Raw genomic sequence first — 25,308 nt, 5'->3', positions numbered from 1 at the left:
GGTACCATCCTTGCATCCCTGGAATAAATCCAACTTGATCATGATGGATGATCTTTTTGATGTATTTTTGAATTCAGTTTGCTAATATTTTGTTGAGTATTTTTGCATCTGTGTTCATGAAGGATGTTGGTCTGTAATGTTCTTTTTTGTGGTGTCTTTTGGTATTAGAGTGATGCTGGTCTCATAGAATGAATTTGGGAGTATTCCCTCCTCTTTTGCTTTTTGGAAAACTTTAAGGAGGATAGGTATTAGGTCTTCACTAAATGTTTGATAAAATTCAGTGGTGAAGCCATCTGGTGCAGGAGTTTTGTTCTTAGGTAGTTTTTTGATTACCAGTTCAATTTCATTGCTGGTAATTGGTCTGTTCAGATTTTCTGTTTCTTCCTGGGTCAGTTTTGGAATGTTGTATTTTTCTAGAAAGTTGTCCATTTCTCCTAGGTTATCCAGTTTGTTAGCTATAATTTTTTGTATTATTCTCTAATAATTCTTTGTATTTCTGTGGTGTCCGTAGTGCTTTTTCCTTTCTCATTTCTGATTCTGTTTATGTGTGTACACTTTCTTTTTTTCTTGATAAGTGTGGCCACTGGTTTATCTATTTTGTTTATTTCCTTGAAGAAACAGTTCCTGCTTTCATTGATTCTTTCTGTTGATTTATTCTTCTCGATTTTATTTATGCTCTAATCTTTATTATGTCCCTACTTCTGCTGACTTTTGGCCTCATTTGTTCTTCTTTTTCTAGTTTCATTAATTGTGAGTTTAGACTGTTGATATAGGATTGTTGTGCTCTTCTGAATTAGCCTGTATTGTGTTATACTTCTCTCTTAGCACAGCCTTCGCTGCATCCCACAGATTTTGTGATGTTGGGTTATTGTTGTCATTTGTCTCCATCTATTGCTTGATGTCTGTTTTTATTTGGTCATTGATTATTTAGGAGCATGTTGTTAAGCCTCCTTGTGTTTGTGGGCTCTTTTGTTTTCTTTGTGTGATTGATTTCTAGTTTCATACCTTTGTGGTCTGAGAAGCTGATGGGTACAATTTCAATCTTTTTGAATTTACCGAGGTTCTTTTTATGTCCTAGTATATGATCTATTCTTGAAAATGTTTCATGTGCACTTGAGAAGAATGTGTATACTGCTGCTTTTGGGTGGAGTGTTCTGTAGATGTCTGTTAGGTCCATCTGTTCTAATGTGTTGTCAGTGCCTCTGTCTCCTTATTTATCTTCTGTCTGGTTGATCTGTCCTTTGAGTGAGTGGTGTGTTGAAGTCTCCTAGAATGAATGCATTGCGTTCTATTTCCTCCTTTAATTCTATTAGTATTTGTTTCATATATATAGGTGCTCCTGTGTTGGGTGCATACATATTTATAATGGTTATATCCTCTTGTTGGATTGACCCCTTTATCATTATGTAATGTCCTTCTTTGTCTCTTGTGACTTTCTTTGTTTTGAAGCCTATTTTGTCTGATACAAGTAGTGTAACTCCTGCTTTTCTCTCCCTATTAGTTGTATGAAATATCTTTTTCCATCCCTTCACTTTTAATCTGTGTATGTCTTTGGGTTTGAAGTGAGTCTCTTGTAGGCAGCATATAGATGGGTCCTGTTTTTTTACCTGTTCACTGACACTGCGTCCTTTAATTTGTGCATTCAGTTCATCTGCATTTAGGGTGATTATTGATAGGTGTGTACTTATTGCCATTATAGGCTTTGATTTGTGGTTACCAAAGGTTCAAGGGTAACTTTCATACTATCTAACAGTGTCATTTAACTCACATAGTATGATATTAGAAACACAATCTAAAGGTTCTTTTTTTTTTCCTTCTCTTGGTTATATATTAGGTATCATATTCTAAGCTATTAGTCTCTTCCTTTACTGACTTTGGGAGTGGTTGATTTGATTTTGCATCTGATTAGTAATTAATTGGTCTACTTTCTTTACTATGGTTTTATTTCCTCTGGTGAGAGCTGCTTAGTCTTAGGAACACTTCCATCTATAGCAGTCCCTCCAAAATACACAGTAGAGATATTTTGTGGGAGGTAAATTCTCTCAGCTTTTGCTTATCTGGAATTTTTTAATCCCTTCTTCAAATTTAAATGATGACCTTTCCAGTTAGAGTACTCTTGGTTCGAGGTCCTTCTGCTTCATTGCATTAAATATATCATACCACTCCCTTCTGGCCTGTAAGGTTTCTGTTGAGAAGTGTGATGATAGCCTAATGGGTTTTCCTTTGTATATGATATTTTTTCTCTCTCTTGCTACTTTTAGTACTCTGTCATTATCCTTGATCTTTGCCATTTTATTTATTATGTCTTGGTGTTGTCTTCCTTGGATCCCCTTTGTTGGGAGATCTGTCTACTACCATGGCCTAAGAGACTATCTCCTTCCCCAGATTGGGGAAGTTTTCAGCAGTTACCTCCTCAGAGACTCTTTCTATCCCTTTTCTTGCTTCTTCTTCTTCTGGTACCCCTATAATGCGAATATTGTTCTGTTTGGATTGGTCACACAGTTCTTTCAATATTCTTTCATTCCTAGACATACCTTTTTCTCTCTGTGCCTCAGCTTTTTTGTATTCCTATTCTCTAATTTCTGTTTCATTTACTGTCTCCTCTGCTTCTTGTAATCTGCTTTTAAATCCCTCCATTGTATGTTTTATTTCAGATACTTTTATTCTTCAATATTTGTATCTCATTCCTGAATTCTTCCCTGAGTTCTTGAATATTTTTCTGTAGCTCCATGAGCATGTTTATGATTTTATTTTGAAATCTCTTTCAGGAACATTGATGAGTTCTATTTCACTTAGTCCTGTTTCTGTTGTTTGTACAATTTTGGTTTGAACCAGGTTCCTTTGATGTTTCACATTTATAGGTAGCATCCTCTAGTTCCCAGAAGCTGTACTCTCTGGAGCTCCTCAACCCCTGGAGCAATGGCGGCGGTCACAGCCAAATAGCACGGGTGCCTGTTGGGAGGAAAGAGGTCTTCCCTGCTTCCTGGGTGTAGTGCCTGTCTCCACTCCCAGGGCCAGTGGGCTGAGCATGCAGGGAGAAGCCTCTGTGCTTTGCACTTGTACTTGCCGTAGATGGGGCCTCTCTCTGGTTTGCTTGGCAAAATGGCACAGGCAGCCAGTTTGTGAGTTGGGGCTAGCAGTGATGAAGATGCAGCAGCCTTCATATTGCTGTGGGGGCCTCAGAGCTGCATATCCAGCCAGGGAATGGAGTGCTGTAAGTTCCCAAAAGTTCCCAACCTGCTGTGTAGAGTGCCCCTGGACAATTTTGTCCCCCTGTCCTTTCTCCTGAGCAGTAAGCTGTGTGCAATCCTTGCCCCTTTAGCAGCCATCTCACTGTTAGGAAGTCTCTCAGACTGCCCACCTTTCGTTTGTCCTACAGCAGCCGTATGTGGATTCCTGCTTTCCTGCTTGGAATCTCAAGTCTCTCCAAGTATTCCTCCTGTCTTTACAGCCCCACTAATCTCCAGAGGACCATGTAATGTAGGTTTGTGCTCCCAGAACAGACATTCAGGGCTGGGTGTTCAGCCGTCCTGTGCCTTCACCTTCCCGGTCCATTTCTCTTCCTCTCCCTGCTGTGCCTGTGTGGGCGAAGGGCTTGGGTTGGTACTTTACCTTTTTCCTTGATGTCTGCTGGTTTCCCCATCATTGACAGTCTGCCACAGCCTTCTTTCCTATCGCTCTTTCAGGATTTGATGTATTTGCGTTTTGGGAGGGTTTTCTATCTCACCTCTCAAGCTGCCATCTTTAATCGTCTGGTTCTTTATGTTTTTATGCCAGAGCAAAGAATTTAATTTCTAGCTGTTTAGTTTAAATTCTAAACCTCTTTAGAAAGCCACATGCTAGCAGGTAAATAGAATTCCATTTAGATTTTTCTAAATTGTAATCAGTTGTGTGAAAAACCACATTATATCTTTCCATTTTATTTCTTTGATAATAGTATAAAAAAATACTATTCCCAAAACTTGAACCATCTAAGTACACCTGTTCTTGCAATTCCTTGGATTGTAATCTGTGGAAATTCTTATCAGAGTGTAAGAGTTTTGTATTCTTTTCCTTTTTTCTCCTTACCCCTCATAATTCAGCTGTGATGTTAAGCCACTCTTTCTCTTACAGTTAAAATGAGACATGCATAAGACATGCATGGGTAATTTGCAGTTAACTGCTGGCCTCCACACACGAAAATGCCTCAGCTTCACATCTCATTATGATTCATGCCTTATGCCAGACTCTGTCATCTCAGCACCAGCAGATGGTGGGACAAGGCCCTTGGGGCAGTCTGCCCCAGTGTTCCAGGGTTATGCATCTTCTGGTAGCAGTGATCAGAAAAGGGAAGGATTTTAACATGGTACTGAGTTCAGTTCTTTTTAGTCTCTTGCTAAAAATTTTTTCTTAATTAATGGAAATTCAGTGTCAGATTTTCAAGTGGCACCTTAAAAACATATTCTTTAGTCCAAGAAATAAAATAAAAGCAAAAGTCACATTATGTTTTATAATTGGGCTTGCTGAAAGGACAGCTGCTGTGTTTGTGTACGGTCATCTATACTTTATGTTTGTATAATCTACATTGTAAGAAACATAGTGACAGCACACAAAAGGACTTAATTATTTATGCTTACTTAAGTTTTCTGTTCTAACACCGCTAGATGCCAGGTGGCACCCGTGTTAATTTGTTAGAGTCTGTAGTTGCTGCATATGCTCAGTGATTATTATGACAGGTGACTTTAGACGACTTTATTTTCTTTGTGGGCCTCTCTTCACCTAGTAGGTTTGTTTTAAAGTATCTCCAAAATAATCCTTTTTATTACAGTACATAAAATATAAGAAACTAAAATAGTATTAGCTGTATGAAAATCTACTAGGCTATGGTAGGAAAAAGAAGTGCATGTATGGAGTTTCAGCATGAGTAATCTTGGTTACTTAATGTATAATACTCATGTCATAAATAAACACAAACGCACGCACACAAATATATATATATAGCCAATTGCAGATGACTGTTTTTTCAAAGATAATAAATCCATGGAAGAACAATCTTCCATCTAATTTTCTATTACATCAGCCATTCAACAGTTCTTGAATTTTATGGTTCCTTAACTCAGAATCCTGGGTAGTCAAGGGGTACATATAACAGTGGATTTTAACTTTTTTGACCAGTACCTATAATTAGAAATACATCTTTCATACAGTAGGCATATACATACAGTTATATATGCACATGATTACACATAATTCAAGCCACAGTTTCACTAACGTTGTTTTACTTTGGGCATAATTTGTTTTCTATTCTGCTTTTTTTACTGACATTGATTCTTATTTACCAATATCAGAAGTCCTAAATGGATTGGGGCCCACAGTTTGAAAAACACTGCACTGAGCAGTCAGCACTTTTATAGAAAAGTACAGCTGACCCTTGAACAACTCAGATGTTAGGGACACTGACCCCCTGTGCAGGTGAAAATCCATGTTTTAACTTTTGACTCCCCCAAAACTTAACTAATATCCTGCTGTATATAAAATGGGACAGTTAATTTCAGGTGCAACAAAGAGTAGAAGAGTAGAAAATAAGTGGGAGAGTTGTAGGGCCCAGCAGAGGAAATGGAGCAAGTAGAGGGGTGAGTTAGCTGCTCTCCTGATCCCTGCCAGGGAATACCTGCCTGACTGTGAGTCAGTCCAGGGCTGGGAAGGACGCATTTCATTTGGGCAGAGGTTTCCTGCCTCCTCTTCTGTTCCCCTCAGATCCTAGCATTTCTCTCTGTTCAGATAGTGGCCAGGGAGAGGCTCAGTTGGCTAGTATGGCACTAACAAAGTTAAGGTCACATTCGAATTTCCTGTGGGCCGTTATGTGTATTTTAACGTTTCCATTTCTATCACATCACCAATACAATCTGATGCCTTACATTCAATTACAGAGTCTATATATTTATTGAAAGAAAAACCACATGTAGATGTACCTGCATAGTTCAAGCTTGTGTTCAGGGTTTAACTGCACATTATTTTTTTGTGGACTCTCTCAAGTTATTCTACTAAAAATGATTTTCCTTCTCTGTCTTGATCATGTTAGTTGCCATTTACTTAATAAGAAATCTTGAGTTCTTTCATTTTAAGTTTTGTTTCCTTGAGCTTTATTTCCATCATCATTTCAGGTGTTCTTATTATCTTTTATTTTAACCAAGAAAGGGAAGGAAAGAAGTAGAGACCTCTTGAATTTCTCTATCACCAAATAGAGTTCTGAATACTATCACCTTGTTGGTATTTATTATTTCCCTTCTTCTTTAGCAGTAGTTTGACTTGTGTGAGAAACATAGTAGGCATATGAAGCTATATAATCTCCTCTGTCACTTGATATTAAATTAGATGAAGTGAGTTTTTTGCTTATTGCCACTTATTTTCAAAATTGCTATAGGAAACCATAGAACTTATGTAAATTATATAAAATAATATACTGTTAAGAATTCAGAAGGGAGTTAAAAAAACAAATAGACAGGATTAGAACCAACATTGAAAAGTAAGCTTGGTATGCAAGTGATATATTCAGAAAGGATTCTTTTATAATATGTAGATAGACGAAAGATTGTATTATAAAGTATTATAATGTACAAATGAAAACTGAAGATAAAAGCAGCTTGTGGAACTGAAGGTAATTTTATATAAATAGGTACATTTGAATATATGCCAAACTAACTTCTTTTAGGGCTGGTGAAAATACTTGAAGAATTTATTGTAGATAAAGTCGTCAGTGTTAGTGTTGAAGATACTCATTGAAGCCTTTTATCTGTATCTCTTTCAGATATGGAAACAAGTGAAAAAATCCAAGGAAGTGGAATACTTCAACTCTTTGCAAGTCTGTTGATTCCACAGTCTTCCTGCACAGCCAAAGTAGCTAACATCATAGCAGAAGTAGCCAAAAATGGTGAGGTTTTCCTCAAGAACTTTTCTGCTGGGAACATCTTCAGTTTTACACCATACTTGTCAGTATGTTTTATTAATTTATGTTTTAATTTTGTACATCAGACATTTTTTATTTTCTTTTTCTCTTTATTTTGACTTTTTCCCATGTAATTGTTTCAAATGACTATAGTTATACTCATTCTGTTTGTACGTTTCCCATTTGCTATTTGTTCCTTCAGAGGAGAATTAAAGGAAGCACCGCTAGTCCCTGCTGCATCTGTATCATTTATTACTTTGGATACAGGATCCTTGAGCTTGCCACCGAGTCATTCATGTTGTCACAGGAGGGCTTACCTTTTCCAGTGTGTATGTTGGTTTGTGTTATACCCAGATAAACTCACTATTTTTTCATTGTTTTTAGTGAAGCCTTTCCTACTGACATTAGCACTTGACTGCAACAGTGGCTTTGGAGTGTATGTTCTGTTTTATGCATTCACCTTCATGGGAAACATTTATTTCTTAAGTTTCCATGTAAATACTCTAGAAAAAACAACAGCAGCCAAGCTTAGATTATATAATAGCTAGTCTATCCTATTAGCTGTGGTTTATATCCAGGGTGAAATATTCTTTGAAAGAGTTATATTGCAGCATAAGTATTTGCACATGATTTTTATTCAGTTTGAGAAAGACTGACTTCTTAAAGCAGTTTTTAAGTGTAAGGGAAGGCCATACTTTTGTAGTGCCTTTAGTGTGCATCAGTTTTTCAAAGTTCGGTATTATTTTTATGCCTTTTATTTTAGTTACTGCATATTTGTACACTAAAGAGAGGCAATTAAAAAATGCTGGCTTCATTTGTATAATCACTATAGTATGTGGCTCTGTAAAGTAACAGTATTTGTAATTTTGGCCCAGTAAAACAACTTGTTACCAAAAATAAAATTGCCATGAAGTTTTTCATTTGTTCAGAGTTTCTCAAAATGACTTCCAAGTTCCAATGAGGTTCTATATTGGTAAGTTATTTTTTGGTTATTAACTTAAAACTGGCTGCTTATTGTTTGTATTTCATGTCTAAGCTATTATAATTCTGTAATCACTGTGCTATGGTTTGGATTCAAGCTGGTCATAAATGATCAGAGATTCCTAATGGTCTGAGAGTATTTAGTGTATGTAAAGCAGACTTCAGCTACTCCGAGCAGTGGTTATCTTGGAACAATACAGAACTCCTGAATTAGATGCAGCTGGAAAATGGAACTCTTCCAGACATTGTTAACCTAGACCAATCACTACCTGAATCTTCTTAGATGCATTGCAGCTCAATTTTCAATATCAAATACTTTATTTTTAACCTGCTTAGAGTCACAGTATAGATTTCCAGAAATCAGTTTTTCTTAAAGCATTTTTTTGTTTTGTTTTTTGTTTTTTAAGAATGAGCACACATATGATAATACAGTTTCAAAAATTTTGAATAGTAGATTTTTATGAAATGAATTGCCATTCCTGTACAATCTTACTAATATCAGTCCTCATAATAGTCACAGTTTGATGGTAACTCTATTGCTCCATGTTGCATCTAGTAATACTCTAGTGGATGACAGCTGTATTCTAAAGACAATAGAATTTTTGGTATTTATACTTTTAATCAGAATATCACTAGCCTTTACTGGTCAAAATAAATGGAATACATGTAAATGGTTGTTTATTGCTTAATTACCACATTGTTTTTTAAGTGAATGGCTGAGAAAGTGGATTAGAGCCTTTTTAAAACAAATACATATCTTCATAAATGTAACATGACCCACAAAGTATATTAATTGGGCTTGTATTTCTGCTTGTTAGAAACTAGGTAATGAAGAATGATTGTATGAAGCAGAGTAAAGAGATTGGAAGTTGATTTGTTCATCCTTACTCTGCTGTGTACTTTGCATAAATACAGTGGAGAAATATTAGCATGTACTCTTTAGATTCAGATTAATTTTAAAATTCAGTTATGTTTAAATTTTGTACATATCAAAAAACTCTAAAAATTAACCTAACTGACTGTGTGATGCTGATCTTCAAAATCCAGAGGATTAGTAAGAAGTTTCATGGAGTTTTTTATTATGGGAGTATAGCTATGACCATGAATTATAGTAACAGATTTCGGTAACTTTTAAATAAAATATTCCCCTATGACTGAGGCAAAGGAAAAATAAGCAGGACAGGAAGTATCTATGAATATTCTCTCCTTTTTCAGAACTGTATTCTCAATGTGTCTGATATTAATAATAATTATTTTAAAAATCCTAAAACTAGGTGCTAATGTGCCTATATTGTGCAGGGTGTTATGTAAATTATTCCAAATTCTAAAAGCAACCCTGTATGAGATAGAGTTATTTTATACACATTAGAAAACAGGTTAGATATCTTGCTTATCTTTACACAGCTAGTAGGTGGTAAAGCTGGGATTCAGACTCTTCTGTGATCATAGTTGGAATTTATGCTTCACCTTGTTTGTTCTCTCTTCACTTCTCTTCAGTAAATGAGATTTTACAATAGCAATGGGCAGTGTGCTAGAGGTCTGAGTACAGGGATAGCAGCTTGGGATCTAAAAGATTAGGCTGATGACTGAAGTTGAAAATGTGTAGAAGCAAAGAGAAGGTGAGCCACTTCACATCTGTTTCTCTAGTCCACCAAACACCGGTTCCATCAGAATCAGTGGGAACTTGTCAGAAGCAAATTCCTGGACCCCTTTACCCAGATCTACTGAATCGAGAACTGTGGGCGAGGGGCCCAGCTCTCTGTCCTAACAATCCTCCAGGTGATTCTGATGCCTGTAAAGCATGAGAACCATATCTCAGTCTGAGATAATATGGAATCAGTAGTTTCAATCAGTGTTAATGCCTTTCCTCCTTTATGCTTTGTCAGATTGCAAAAGCACCTGAATGCTTTAAAGAGTGAAAGCATACACCCAGGACAGACCGGGGAGGGCATGGCCAGAAACACAGAAGTCTCCTGCTTTGTCTTGCAAATTTATTTATTTTAATTTTGCCCTCTACTCCATAACAATTATATGTTTATTTTAGTATAAAATTTATGTATGCCCTAGAAAACTCATTGAGTAAAGTTGATACTCCCAAAGAAAGGCACCATGTTGTCAAGTAGCTTGAAGTATAGGGGGAGGGGAGGAGGTTGGGGTGAGTGGTGAGAGGACAAGGAGGATTAAGGGGCACAAAATTCTCAATCATAATATAAGTTGGTCACAGGGATAGTAGTACAGCATGAAGAATATAGTCAATGATCTTTCTGTGTTGACAGACAGTAACTGCACTAGTTGGGGTGAGGATTTAATAATATGGATAACTCTTGAAACACTTTGTTGTATATTTAAAACCAGTGTAAGATGGTATATCAACAATACTTCAATAAAAAAAACATGTGTACCTTAGAATTTCAATGTTGGAAGCTTAACCTCAGCCATTTTGTAAGAATCAGTTATAGTTATTAGTATTATCTTTAAAAAAGAAGGCAATACAGTATGAATAAAAAATGTCTTTTTTTATATCCTTTGCTTATTCTTTTATGTCCATTGCTTATAGTTTCCCTTATTCTTTTAAAGAAAAACAAAGAGCCAAGTGTTAAATATAGGGATGTTATTAGAGAAAATTCAGACTGAATATATATTACTATTTAGTCTGCCAAACATTGAGGTAGACTCAAGCACTCAGTGTTTTTATTTGAGAACCCCTTTGATCAAGGATGAATGTCACATCTATTCTGTTAGCCTCTCCAATATTTATAATGTTTTCAATGTATTCCTGATAAGTTCCTGGTCTATTTTTGCATATATCCATCTAAAGCATGTACCTTCATGTTTTTAAAACTAAGGAAAGCTGCAGTCCTCAGTTAAACAGCACATTGGATGAAAAGCAGGTTTTAGAAGTTTACTTTATCTAAGGACTTTCAGTGTTGTCTTTACATTGACTGAAAGCTGAGGAAAATACTAGTTTATGTTTATATGCTTTTTTTAAAAAAAAATTGAGATACAATTTGACATAGAGCATCAAGTATGTCTAAGGTGTTCTTTCTATGCTTTTGAACAAAAAGTTAAGAATGTTTTTATTTGATTCCACAATTTTCCTCTAATTATCCTCTGTTATTTAAAGCATAACTGAAGTTATTGATTGTAGCATAAAAATTTTGAAAGATATATTGGTATTGTATAGATAATTAGAACATCAAAGCAAATAAAATATTAATTCATCAAGATTGTCATTGCCTGAGGAATAGCAACAAAACAACAAATAGAAGATATAATAACAGGTTCCACTTCTGAAATTAGAGTGCAAATAAGAGTATTTCTAAATTTTTATTTTAGTGGTCCTCAAAATGATCCTACTGTTGGAAACTAGATATTGGGAGAGGTGAAAAGGATAATGAATTTCTGTATTTAATTTGACCAATTCCAGTTGGTTACATTAAGATTTGAAATGTATAAATATTCTAAAGTAAACTTTACGAGGTAGACAGGCTGATGTGTCATATCTCGTAGAAGGTGTTCATTGCATTCATGGAAGTATGTGACATAATTTGCTACCCAGTAGGTGATGGGATACCTCATAGTACTGAGGTTAAAAAACCATCAACAATAAACTTACAGAAGTTTTAGAAGAAGTACTCCTAAAGTTTATGTTTTAATCTTAATCTTGGAAGTTTAAATTACAGAAGGTTTTCAGTAATAATAGTGGTAAGTAAGTGATGTGATAGAAATGTAATCCTTTTTTTGAGTAGAGAGGAATACCTCTCTGACTTGTGTTAGGGTGAAAAAGTTGTTTCAGTGGTAACAACTCATACAACAGCCCTGTATTATGTGGTTTAGGAATTTGAAAATAAAGGGAAAGAGAGGGAGGATTGTTTAGGAGGGCACTTGTGCTGTAAGGAGTGGACCCCTTGAAAGTGATAGTGAAAAAAGTGATTTTTTAGTATAATGGGTTATAGCTGAAGAATTAGGTTTTTGTTGAATAACTTTATTGACTGGGAGGTCCTTACAGTAACTCATAATGTCTAAAATGACAATTTCAACATTGATTATTGGAGAACTTTCACCAACTAGATACCTTCACTATCCTTAAATTTTGTATTTGTCCACCATCAGACACGTAAAAAAGTTTGTCTGTAATCATGACTGTGATGGTATCATTAGGAGTCAATAAATTGAGAACTATAAAACTAACAAAAAATTAGTTTAAAGTATAACAAAGGCTCATTTGGCTATAACAAAGGCTTTAGACCTGTGAATGCATGGGCACAGCAGCAGAAGGGAGTGATCCACAAAATGAATTTTAATGAAGAGTAGCAAGGAAGATAAGTGATAGATGATTCCACTAGGCCTTACTTATTGAAAAAGACCTGTTATTTTTAATGATTCACTTGAAACTTTTAAAATACTTCATATTTGGCCTTGTAAATAGCATAAAGTGAAAAGTTGTGCAATTTGATTGCTTAGTTTATGACCATAGTACTTTAATCATCAGACTCATGGAAAGAACATTGCCAGTGTTTTTATCATCACATATTGCTTCCCAAGCACATCCACTTATTATAAGAAAATAGTTATAAATTAGGTATAAAGAGAGTTAATTAAAATCCTTTTGGTTTATGGCAGAGACTATTAGCAAAAAATAAAAGTACAACCCCACTAATTTTTGTGTACTTGTTTCATGAAGTATTTAATAGAGTTATCATGGTACTTTTGAACAAAGTGTACTCTTCAAATAGTAAGCCATCATAAACATTTTAGTAGAAGCTATTTATTTTATTAAGGGACACGATTTATGAAATTGTAAATTGTGAATCTAGATTTTTAATTAAATATGTTTCTTATTTTCAGAATTTATGCGAATTCCGTGTGTGGATGCTGGATTGATTTCACCACTGGTGCAGCTGCTACATAGCAAAGACCAGGAAGTGCTGCTGCAAACAGGCAGGGCTCTAGGAAACATCTGTTATGATAGCCGTAAGTGTTGAAATGTCAGTGATACCCTTATAAACTTTGTTTAAGAGTTATGATTTTCAGAGTAATTCCAATTTTAGTGTTAGTACTGTCCTTTCTAGGCTGACACTAACATGGGCCTAGTTCTGCTTATTTAGCAGAACCAGTGGAAATTTGAGGCATAGTTTTTTTAACTAGGAAGTTACAGCAAATGGATTATTTTCATTTGTTATCACAAATGTTATTTTCAGAGGAAAGTAAGTCAGTTTCTAAGAAATTGGGGTTTTTAATTGTAGAAAAAAGTATCTTTTCGACTAGGTTTTATTGAAGTACTATCTCTGAATGAGAATGCTTATGATAAACACAGTCTTTTAAAGTTCCTAAGTCTGTTCAAATACATTTTTAATTGTAATTCAGTAAAACCATCCATAAAAACCATTATCCTCTCAAAAGCTAGGTTGGCCTACTGCATCTGTATTGACTCCATTTCTATTTGTCATAATGTCATTGTCATCCTCACCACTTTCTATATTATTACACTGTCTAAGCATAAAGAAAGCAAGAACTTGGGTAGGGGTATATTGCAAAAATTTTACATTTCCTAATTCTTCCCACATATATGTAAACAAAATACAGGAAAGTCATGAGTATATTCAATTTAATTAGGCTTACCCTGATTTTCCTTTGATTTCTATTTTCTGAACCAAAAACACGTATTTTAACATTCACTTGTAAAGTTTCCTAGCAATTTAGTTCTGTTTATACAACTAGGAAAACTTTCATTTTTTTTCCCATTGAGTTTATACACAAAAAACATAGCCCTTTTATCATAGGCAATGCTTCCAAAAGTGATCTGTGTATATGAGCCAGATAGAAGATAAAGTCATAAACACATTCATTTATGATAAAAGAAAGAAAAGGAAAAAAAGAAGGACACTATAGCTTTCAGCTCTAACATGTCTGTAGCAGTAGTGGTAAGACTAGCCTCATTATTTTCTTACTCTTCCTGGGACATTATATATATTATGTCTGAGGACATGAATATCTTAATATGAATTTTAACTTACAACTCTTCAATACTGTTTATAAATTTGCCTATCCGTTCCTTCATCCCAATTACTTTTATCCTAGGGTGTTAGCTTTCCTTAAAAAATTCTAGTATTTTGTATTTGTAACTGCATTTTTATATTTGGGATTTTTATTAAACACCATATTTTATGTTAACTTTCAAGAATGAAACCATTTGCCGTATATTTTATATAACTAATTTTAACAATAGATATTTATAAGATCTCTACAGAGTAATAGAGACTGATGGCATGTAATCAGAGAGCAGTGATCATTATTGTTTTTATTACTTAATTCTGTGTTTATTACTAGAATTTAAGGCTATTTAAAGTATTCTTTAATCCTTGTTTGGTTTAGTTATTCTTGAACTATGCATAGTTTGAGCATAGGAAATAATCATTTTGAGTACTTTTGTCCTAGAATTTCACTTAGTATTGGCACAATAGATGAAACATCCACAGTGATTTATTGTCTCATCTTACTATGATTTTTATGGACACAGAGTAATTTTATCCCCTGTGTACTCTGAAGAGTCTTGAAGTTATGGCAGTAAATGTCTGATTAATAAGATTATTATTTGATGAAACTAAAATCCATTATAGTGTTTATTATACCCAATTATTATATTCTAATGGGGTATACAGTATAAAGTCTGTGGATATGCTTTAGGCTATGAAGTTAAATTTTTGTTTCACTTATTTAATAAATATTTTAAAACCACTTCATTCTCATTTGCTTCAATGTAAATTACAGTTAAGTGGAAAATTAAGTATAGTGAATACTGGCTATTTTTTATACTTTTAAGCCTTAAGGAAAATGAGGTTGGTAGTCTTAAAAATGAAAAAATATAATAAGTAATTTATTACTGTAAATCATGTGATGAAGTGTGTTCATTTTGCCGTGCTGTCTTAGTCATATAATTTCCATAAGACTGTATGCTTTCTTATCCTTTTATTTGAAATGAAATCTCTGTAATTCCTCAGTGATTTCTCCAGAATAATTGTAGGGAAAGTACAGCACCTTTATTTGAATTATAAGAATGATAAAAAGTTCTGTATGTTTGATGCTTTGTGGTTGATTTGTGAGTCTACTTGAAATGCATTTCTCATTACATTTTATAACAATTGAAAGTTTGAGAGAACCCAGAAATTAAATTTGTCTTTTTAAAAAATAGCTTCTCTTTTAATTAACCTTCTTTCCTCTGAAAAATGTAATGCTTCATTCCTAAGAGAATACTAAAGTATACATGACAGCCTTTTAAGTATAAGGGATATTTTTTTTTACAAATAACATATGTTTTGAAATTCAGATTTGTGTTTTATCAAACTTACCTGTTGGACTAATCAGTTTACTGACACTTTATAAATGTACTTCAAATAATTTTTCAGTCTGGGTTTATTCAGAATGATACTAGGCTTACATTGGAAAATTAAGACAATGTGCAGATAGTATAGTACCATAAGAAATTCACTATTAGAGATGAAAATTCGAGAAATGTGTGCACATTTTATATATTTGTAACACTTAAAAAATAAAGCATTTGCTTAGCACATTTCAGTTAACATAGTTTATTTGAAAGGAGGAGAGCTCCAACTGTAAAAACTATTACACTTACCCCCACATCCATGAGATCTTTTGGAAAAAACAGGTCAGATTTCAGTTGTACCAGCTTTAACTGTGCCCATCGTAAGAACTCTTCCTGATGGAAGGAAACTGTCTTATATAACATCAGGTAACAGTTAATAACTGTTAAATGGGATTGAGGGAGGCTTTGTTGCTGATGAGGTTTTTTTAATCCCAGTCTCTGTCTCTTGCATATAGAGATGAAAGAGTCACTGGGTAGGAACCTGTTTCATTTGAAATGCCTGGTCTTTTTTCTGTTCTTCCAGAGAGCCTCCAAGGCATTTCAGTTAAAGATTTCTCTCTGAAAGTATCAAAACATACTTCTAATATAAGCAACATTTAAAAAATCCTTTGCCCTTTAACTTTGCCCAAATAACTCTTTTTATGAGAAGTTTGACATCTTTTAGGTAAAAGAACAGAGAAAAATTATATTTCAGTTTACAAAGAAATCAGCAAAGCTATGATGGGATACATTGTGATTTTAAATAAAGAGAAGTAGTACTAAATTTCAGAAATGCATACCTTTGGCCTGTTTAATCACACAATTCTCTCAAAGGTGATATGAAAAAGGAATGAGTTCTTATTTTCCTTATCAGGCCATCTTTGTGGTATTGCCTTCTTTCAGCAATTAGTTTATTTATATAGCTGTGCACATTTTAAATTGCTGTATATTTAAATGGCCTTATAGTATTGGACAGTTTCATGTTAAATTCCACCACATATTTATAATTTACAAGAATAAACTGGTGATTGGAAACTGAATTTTCTTTGCAGATGTTGCTGCTGAAGTCAGGAAATAATTGATTTCGGCTGTACTTGTTAAAAGTTATTGAGTAGAGGATAGAAGAAAACGATTACATGAAATTAAATATTTGTGCCTTTTATATACCAGAGAAAGAATAATATATAATTCAAATTAGTGCATATTAAAATTAAATATGCCTCTTTACAGAAATCAAATTAATGTCTGTTATTATATACTTAGTCCTGTTATTGGAAATATGCACACTGAAAAGCTTATATGATATGCTATATTACATGATACAAAGAAAATTGGATTTTTGCTCACTGATAAATAAATAAATATTCAAAATGAGGTGATAATCAGGCTTGCCAAAGCCAGTGTTTATGAAGTGAAGTAAGTATTGTTTATTTCATTGACTTCAAGTGTAAATGGAAAGGATGCTGAAATGCATTCACGGATCTGTTTGTTATATTAGTGATTCTTACTGTGTTACACTATTTTTATATAAAGGATGAAGAAAGAATTCATCATTCTGACTGCAAATGCTTAACAATAATTAGCAATAATTCTATAATACTTTGTATGTAAGTTGGTTAGATAAATATGTATTGATATAACACAGACATGCTTTGAAATTGCCTAACTAATCAAAAGAATAATCAATTATATTCAGCAGCAAGTTATGTCTGGCATTTAGAATAAATGTTTATTTCAGTGATTAAAAATTAGGTTAAGTATTTGATTAATTATGTTATTAAAAGGTTTTGTAGGTCTGTATATTAACCCTACTATTTTTCAGTATTCAATTTTTAGAGTAAAATAGAATTAGCAGCCAGTAATTATAAAAATGAGATTCTTCAACTTTTATCAGCCTGTTGTATATTATGAATGGGTTTATTACCAAAGTACATCATATAAAAAGTACATATATGAAAGAAACAACTGTATGTAACTGCTACTTTTAGAGACAGTAATTATGGCTGTTAGCACATGAAAATACTCTGCTGTAAAGATGTCCTAAATATATAGTTGGGAATAGATGTTGTTTGGTAACACAGTCATAATCTCTAAAAAAGGTTCACATCATTAAGGAACTTGTAATATGGTGGAGAAAATAAAATGTAAAGAAACATACCTTGTGGACAGTTAATGGAGTGCATACTAAATAAGTGATTTTTGATCAGAATAAAAATAAATGTGGGGATGATGGGAGCTGGAATTGGAGACATTTTTTAGAAATTAGGCAAATAATACATTGCTTATAAAAGGAATATAGTTCATTTTAAAATTAATGTAATTATAAATAAAATTTAAGCACTATTTGCATAATTTCTTTATTTGCCCTGGAAGGCAAATATTCCAGATTGATAGAATTTTCAGTTCTGTTATTTACTGTTATTTAGTCTTTATGAATTTAGTTTTCTCATTGGTAAAGTAAATTTGTGTGGATTAAATAAGGTTTATATATAGATGTATAATATGAATTATGAACTGCTATGCAAAAGAAATATGTCACATTTATGTATGATCATATAGTTCAGGTTGCTATAACAAAATACCATGGACTGGGTGGCTTAAACAACCAACATTTATTTCTTATTTAGTTCTAGAGGCTAGGAAATCCAACCAAAATCAAGATGCCCATAGATGCAATATCTGCTGAGAATACCCTTCCTGGTTTGCCCACAGCAACCTTCTCCTTGTATCCTCCCTCACCTAGCAGAGATAGAAGAGAGGAAGCAAGCTCTCCTTTCTCTTTTTATAAAGGCACTAATCCCATTCCTGAGGGTTCTACCTGCATGACCTAACTGCTTCCTAATACTATCACATCAGGAGTTAGGATATCAACATGAATTTTAGATGGACACATACATTCAGCTCATAACATTATTTCTAAAAAGCATACTGTGACACAATATAATACATACAGTAATATACCCAAAGTATTTAATATAAATATATAAAGGCCAGCAGAGAAAGACACATTACCAAATGATTTTACTTATTTGTAGAATATAAAAAAACAGAACAAAATGAACAAAATAGCAGTAGTCTTATAGAGACACTGAGAAGTGACTGGTGGTTAGTATGGGGGAGGGGCTGGCATACGTGGGTGGGGAGGGTGAGGGGGATTAAGGGGCACAAAAATTCTCAGTCATAACATAAGTTGGTCACGGGGATAGTACAGCATGGAGAATATAGTCAGTGATTCTGTACCATCTTTCTATGTTGACTGTAACTACACTAGAGGGGGTGAGGATTTAATAATATGGGTACTGTTGAAACTGTGTGCTGTATATTTGAAACCAATATGATTATATATCAATGATACTTTAGTTAAAAAGAGAGAGTGAAAAGATGTAACAGCCAGAAGCAAAATAAAGAGAGGCAAAGATAAATCTAGTAAGAATCAGGGGTAATATACTTGATATAATGTGCACTAATTTAATTTGAGTATCTTGGCAGTCAGGGTGAAAAAAAATTTGTTATGCTAAGAAATTTTTATTTTATGCTAAGGAGAAATATTCTAGTACTTCAATCAAACAAAACACTGTTGAGACAAATGCTAGAAGAGATTTATCATCAGATGTCATTAGCTCTCTAGATGATTCTGTGCACATCTCCTTAAAATACTAGCTGGTGTTAGAGACTGAGTCTTCAATAATGAGTCTAGAAAAATAGCCCAGATAGTCTCCATATGATTTTTTTCTTCTATCAAAGCTTTAACAGAATCCAAGAAATAATACTGAGTACTTTAGCAAAAGTAGTTCTCTTTGGGCATTATAACCTAAATGTGTTGTTTCTTGCTTCAAGCATATAACTTTAAAATTGAAGTTTTTATTTGAATGTGTATGTTTCTTAGTTTGTTTTAAACCAAAATCAATTCTACTTTTCATTCATCATGCTTGCTCAATTTCTGTGTTGTATAATATATTCAAATTTTACTTTCTGAGACTGAGAAATATGCTTATTTTTTATTTTCAAGCCTATTATTTGATAGAAATCTAATTTACATGAGAGTAAGTATTAAAAAATACCACATACTGATGGTGGTTGTTACCTGAATGTATACATGTGATAGAACCATAAATGCATAAATATCAGAATCTCTGAAACTAGAATCTAACCTATCATGTATATTCTGCAAAAGCTCCCCCGAAATGATTCTGATGCACATTCCTACCTGAAAACCACTGGGCAATAGACTAGGTAAAGAATAACCAGTTAGAAGGCTATTGTTTCTTTCTGAAGCATAAGAACAAATGAAAGAGAGAACAAGAAGGAAGAAGGGTATGTGTGTGTGCAGGTGTATGTAAGAAGGAATCCAGGAAGATAACAGGTGAGATGAAGGCATTCATCAGTCCATAATTTGAATCTGGATAACACCAACAACAGAAATAGTGAGATTTCAGCTAGCTGCTTATGATTGGAGGCATGTTGAACTTAAAGTGCTGTTCTCACATTTGGGATAGAGCTTTGTGAATTTTATGCATGTGAAAGTGATGATTGACCCATGAGAACAGAAGAAATGTTTAAAGGAAAATGAAAACAGACACATTTAGGGTATAGAAAAAGTGAAGGAGCTTGTGAAGAAGTGCTGAAAGATTTGAAAGGAAAACAAGTTGATTGCCATGAATTCCAGAGAGTTGGCTGGTAAAATTTGCTAAGAAAAAAATACTGAAGTTTGATGATCACTGACATTCATGTTTTTAAAAACATTTTTGAGTCTTATGGAAAAGAAGATAAATTTCAAGGTTTCTGGTGAGTAATGAGGAAATGAAAAGAGAGTATTAACTTTCTAGAAGGAAAACAGTAGTATGAGGGAAGGACAGCATTGTGACAGTAATATAGAATAGTGGAGGTAGAAACATATTTTGGGGGATAGGACCCTATGGACAAGGGCAGAGTAAATTTCCTAGAGAGGATAATTGATGCAGAAAGATCATAGATGGAAAAAAATGAAATCAGGAACCCAAGTAAATACCAGGGTTGGTATTAGAAAGGGAAAGGACATTTCTACCTTAGAGAAAGAGGACAAAAGATGAGTGAAAGTATTAAAAAATAAGGTGATACAGGGGCAGTCATAGAGTGTTTCTGGCATTGGCCTGTCAAGCACATCAGCTAACAAAAGTCAATGACAAGGTGATGGCAGGAAACTTGGCACATAGGGGAAAAGTTCAGAATTGGGCTGGGCGATCTGTTATAAACAGTAATGAAGATAAGGTTTTTTAAAATAACCAAATGGTAGTGGATGTTTACTGTGGTTAGAGATCTTGAGTAAGTATCCATGTATTAATGTGTTATGAACTTAAAATTTGTGGAGGCTAGGGCATTATTTTGTACTTTGATGTGTAGACAGGACAGAGGCACTGCAGATGGGTTGAAATTGAGATACATATAGTTTGGATTGGAATGGGAGTAGAAGTGAGGCGGAGGTATGAGGAAGTCATATTTCTGTGTATCACTAGATACACTAAATACTAACTGGAGCAGAGAGAGTGAAATTAAAATATGAATTAAAATTAGATTGTTATCAATTTGATTGGTTCTTGTAAAGTACTGTACAGTTTTAAACAGTATTAGATACATAACCAATCCCTGAGATAGTTTACATTTTGAGGTACTATGATTATCCCATTTTGTACTATGATACCACACTCAAAGCCCTCCTGTTATTAAAATGGTATTTTAAAAATGTAAGATTATATATGTTTTTACCTTAATTAAATTGTAGAGCAAAGAATACTTTCTGTAGCTTCTTTTTTTCCATTGTTCTATTAAATTCCAAATAATATATATTTATAAAAAATCTAATGCCTTGTTGGAGATGGAATAATAGTTTTCAGGTAGTTACCAGTTTTATAGATATGGAAGTGGAGGCAGGCAACATGTGAGGAAGGAAGCATTGCACTTGGCAAAAACATTAGATGATTTTTCTTGAGTTCAATAAGAAGTCATACATGATTGCCAAGTTAATTTTTTTGTCCCTTGTATACCCAGTTCCCTTCTAGTATCTGAGTCAAAGCTGGAATGGCTTTTGGAATTTTCCTTTCCCGATTAACAAGTCTTACTTATAGGGGAAAAGCCTAACTTAGGAAGCTCTGGAAAAATAAGATTTTTGTTTTTGTTGTTGAAGTCTGTTCTGTTTTTTCCTCTCAACTTTATGACTGTAATTTCATTATAGATACAAAGTTTAGACATATTAAATGTAAAAATTTCTAGTCTGTTTATTGAAACCCTGTCAGTACATATTACCCTCTGTGCTTCTTACCTGTTCTGTTTTTATTTTCCCTCTTTGTAACCAAACTGAAGTGCTAAGAACTTGTTCTGTTTTTAATCAAAGTTATCCCTGTTACAGATTGGGGTATTCCTTTGGCTAGGAAGGAATATAAAAGATAAATACAATTTAAAAGTGAATAATTCGCATTCTTCTTGCAGAGTGGAATAAATATTTGTACCTTTTGAGAAACTATGCTGTTATTCAAGTTAAATTCTAAATCATAGCTATATTTATGTGTACACCAAGACACACACATACACATAGCGTAGCATGATTTAAGTATGAAATAATTTGATAGAGAAGTATCGCTCATATTTAAAATAATTGGAGTAAAATTTAATTTTGATTTTGAAAAATTAGACTAATAAATTGGAGCAGTAAGTTATTTACATTATTAGCTAAATGCTGTTCAGAAGTCATTTATGGAAATATGTTTAATAAATTATTTTATAACTTGTTTATAAGTTACAGATAGTCTTTTTTGCTAATAAAAAAATAATAAGGAAATACAAAAGTAAAAGGAGCAGAGTAACTTCAGTGGTTTCTTTGGCAAATGTATGGTAATTTATGGATATTTGTTATTATGTAAAGACTTTGAAAAATGTAGAATTGTCAAATTTTGACTGCTGTGAGAAAACTAATGGACTAGAGAAATGAATACTGCCATCAGCAGGCATGCCAATGTTGTGCCTATCAAGATGCCAGACTGTGACCTAATTTGTAATTGTATCTACTGTTCTACTGTTGTTTTCCTCTCCTGAATTATAAATGTAAATATATTTGAAATATTCCTGCATAAAGACAATATTTAAACATGAATATAAAACCATGTCACAGAACTGTAAGCTTTATGCTTCTTTTTTTGATATTTGGGCATTTAAAAGTCATGATGTTTTTTTTCTTCATGACTCATTTTTCTAATTTTGCTGATGCAATATTTATAGCTTTTGCTTTTATATCTTGTCTTTCATGCATTTTACCTGCACCTGGATGGGGAATAGTTGCTTTTTGAATTTCATAAAAGAAGTTAATGCATTCAAATTTTTCATTTGAATGCTTAAAACATATTGATCTAAGGTACATGATAGAAATTCACTATTTTGGAAAAATTACAGGGGAAATGTAAGTAGTAAGTATCAGAATTTAATATTATTCCCTAGTAGATTTCATATATATTTTGACTTCATCTTAAAAAAACAATGTAGATATGTTTATTTACCATTCCTGTTCCATGTAGATAAAATTAGCACCTGGCAATAGTAAAAGGCCATTTATTTAGGGAGAATACAAGAATCTTTTATAAATATACATTCAGAATAGTCAATATGTTTGACTTTAAAAATATGATATTACTTTTAATGTTTTAGGTCATTGGCTACCAAATTCTTTTTTCAACTACCTACAACAGAAACAGGATTATAGTTTAGCAGGTTACCAGCTTTTTTGAGTATAAAAACCCTTTCTTTAACATCCAAGATAATTGTTCTCTTCTGCCTTCTTTGATGATATAGCCCACATATAGTAATGATTATGCTTATAAAGTTTGCTAGGAAAATACACTTATATCATAGAGATTTGAAGAAGAATTAAGAATGCAAGCCTGGAGACCTGAAGTTAGAACATAATTTTTTGTCATTTTCAGAATGTTTATTTTAAATCCAGTATCATGATGCTGAAAGTTGCAAATCAAAAGGCATGCCACCATACAATGAACCAACAAAGGTTTAACCTGTTGAATCTTCCTTTTTTTTAATTTTAATAATTGAAATATCTTGATCACCTTTCTATTTATTTATTTTTTATTTTTTTGAAGAACATTATGTTTACTAGGCTCTCCCCTACCCCAAGTCCCCCCACAAACCCCATTACAGTCACTATCCATCAGCATAGTAAGATGTTGTAGAATCACTACTTGTCTTCTCTGTGTTGCAGAGCCCTCCCCTTTCCCCCAGCCCCCACATTACACATGCTAATCATAATACTCCCCCTTTCTTCTTCCCCGCCCTTATCCCTCCCTACCCTCCCATTCTCCCCAGTCTCTTTCCCTGTGGTAACTGTAGGTTCATTCTTGGGTTCTGTGATTCTGCTGCTGTTTTGTTCCTTCAGTTTTTCTTTTGTTCTTATACTCCACAGGTGAGTGAAATCATTTGGTATTTGTCTTTCTCGACTTGGCTTATTTCACTGAGCATAATACCCTCTAGCTCCATCCATGTTGTTGCAAATGGTAGGATTTGTTTTCTTCTAATGGCTGAATAATATTCCTTTGTGTATATGTACCACCTCTTCTTTATCCATTCATCTACTGATGGACACTTAGGTTGCTTCCATTTCTTGGCTATTGTAAATAGTGCTGTAGTAAACATAGGGGTGCATCTGTCTTTTTCAAACTGGAGTTCTGCATCCTTAGGATAAATTCCTAGAAGTGGAATTCCTGGGTCAGATGGTAAGTCTATTTTGAGCATTTTGAGAAACCTCCATATTGCTTTCCACAATGGTTGAACTAATTGACATTCCCACCAGCAGTGCAGGAGGGTTCCCCTTTCCCGCAACCTTGCCAACATTTGTTGTTGTTTGTCTTTTGGATGGTGTCCATCCTTACTGGTGTGAGGTGATATCTCATTGTGGTTTTAATTTGCATTTCTCTGAGAACTAGTGATGTGGAGCATCTTTTCATGTGTCTGTTGGCCATCTGAATTTCTTCTTTGGAGAACCGTCTGTTCAGCTCCTCTGCCCATTTTTTAATTGGATTATTTGCTTTTTGTTTGTTGAGGAGTGTGAGCTCTTTATATATTTTGGATGTCAAGCCTTTATCAGATCTGCCATTTATGAAAATATTCTCCCATACTGTAGGGCACTTTTTTGTTCTATTGATGGTGTCCTTTGCTGTACAGAAGCTTTTCAGCTTGATATAGTCCCACTTGTTCATTTTTGCTTTTGTTTTCCTTGCCCAGGGAGCTATATTCATGAAGAAGTCGCTAATGTTCACATCCAAGAGATTTTTGCCTATGTTTTTTTCTAAGAGTTTTATGATTTCATGACTTACATTCAGGTCTTTGATCCATTTTGAATTTACTTTTGTGTATGCGGTTAGACAGTGATCCAGTTTCATTTTCTTACATGTAGCTGTCCAGTTCTGCCAGCACTGTCTGTTGAAGAGACTGTCATTTTCCTATTGTATGTCCATGGCTCCTTTATCAAATATTAATTGACCATATACATTTGGGTTAATGTCTGGAGTCTCTAATCTGTTCCACTGGTCTGTGGCTCTGTTCTTGTGCCAGTACCAAATTGTCTTGATTACTATGGCTTTATAGTAGAGCTTGAAGTTGGGGAGTGTCATCCCCCCCACTTTATTCTTCTTTCTCAGGATTGCTTTGGCTATTCGGGGTCTTTGGTGTTTCCATACGAATTTTTGAACTATTTGTTCCAGTTTGTTGAAGAATGTTGTTGGTAATTTGATAGGGTTTGCGTCAAATCTGTATATTGCTTTGGGCAGGTTGGCCATTTTGACAATATTAAATCTTCCCAGCCAAGAGCATGGGATGCGTTTCTATTTGTTACTGTCCTCTTTAATTACTCTTAAGACTGTGTTATAGTTTTCAGGGTATAGGTCTTTCACCTCTTTGGTTAGGTTTATTCCTAGGTATTTTATTCCTTTTGATGCAATTGTGAATGGAATTGTTTTCCTGATTTCTCTTTCTATTGGCTCATTGTTAGTGTATAGGAAAGCCACTG

At 33.9% G+C, this 25,308-nt stretch overlaps 1 protein-coding gene across 5 annotated transcripts in view; it reads left to right on the top strand.

Annotated features, from left to right (window-relative positions):
• The window catches only part of RAP1GDS1 (Rap1 GTPase-GDP dissociation stimulator 1), a 170,258-nt gene that overhangs the window by 59,929 nt on the left and 85,021 nt on the right, over window positions 1–25,308 (top strand). For 4 of the 5 annotated variants that reach the window (XM_037020188.2, XM_037020187.2, XM_037020184.2 and 1 more), the window contains exons 3-4: window positions 6,788–6,910; window positions 12,755–12,880. In XM_037020188.2, the coding sequence (XP_036876083.1) occupies window positions 6,788–6,910; window positions 12,755–12,880 (249 nt within the window). Of the gene's footprint in view, window positions 1–6,787; window positions 6,969–12,754; window positions 12,881–25,308 lie in introns of those variants that run through there. The other variant, XM_037020189.2, reaches the window with a different exon arrangement.

This window comes from Manis javanica, chromosome 5 (genome assembly GCF_040802235.1).
Source record: "Manis javanica isolate MJ-LG chromosome 5, MJ_LKY, whole genome shotgun sequence".
In the NCBI taxonomy this organism is placed as follows: Eukaryota; Metazoa; Chordata; class Mammalia; order Pholidota; family Manidae; genus Manis; species Manis javanica.
This window is presented reverse-complemented; position numbering and strand designations above follow the sequence as displayed.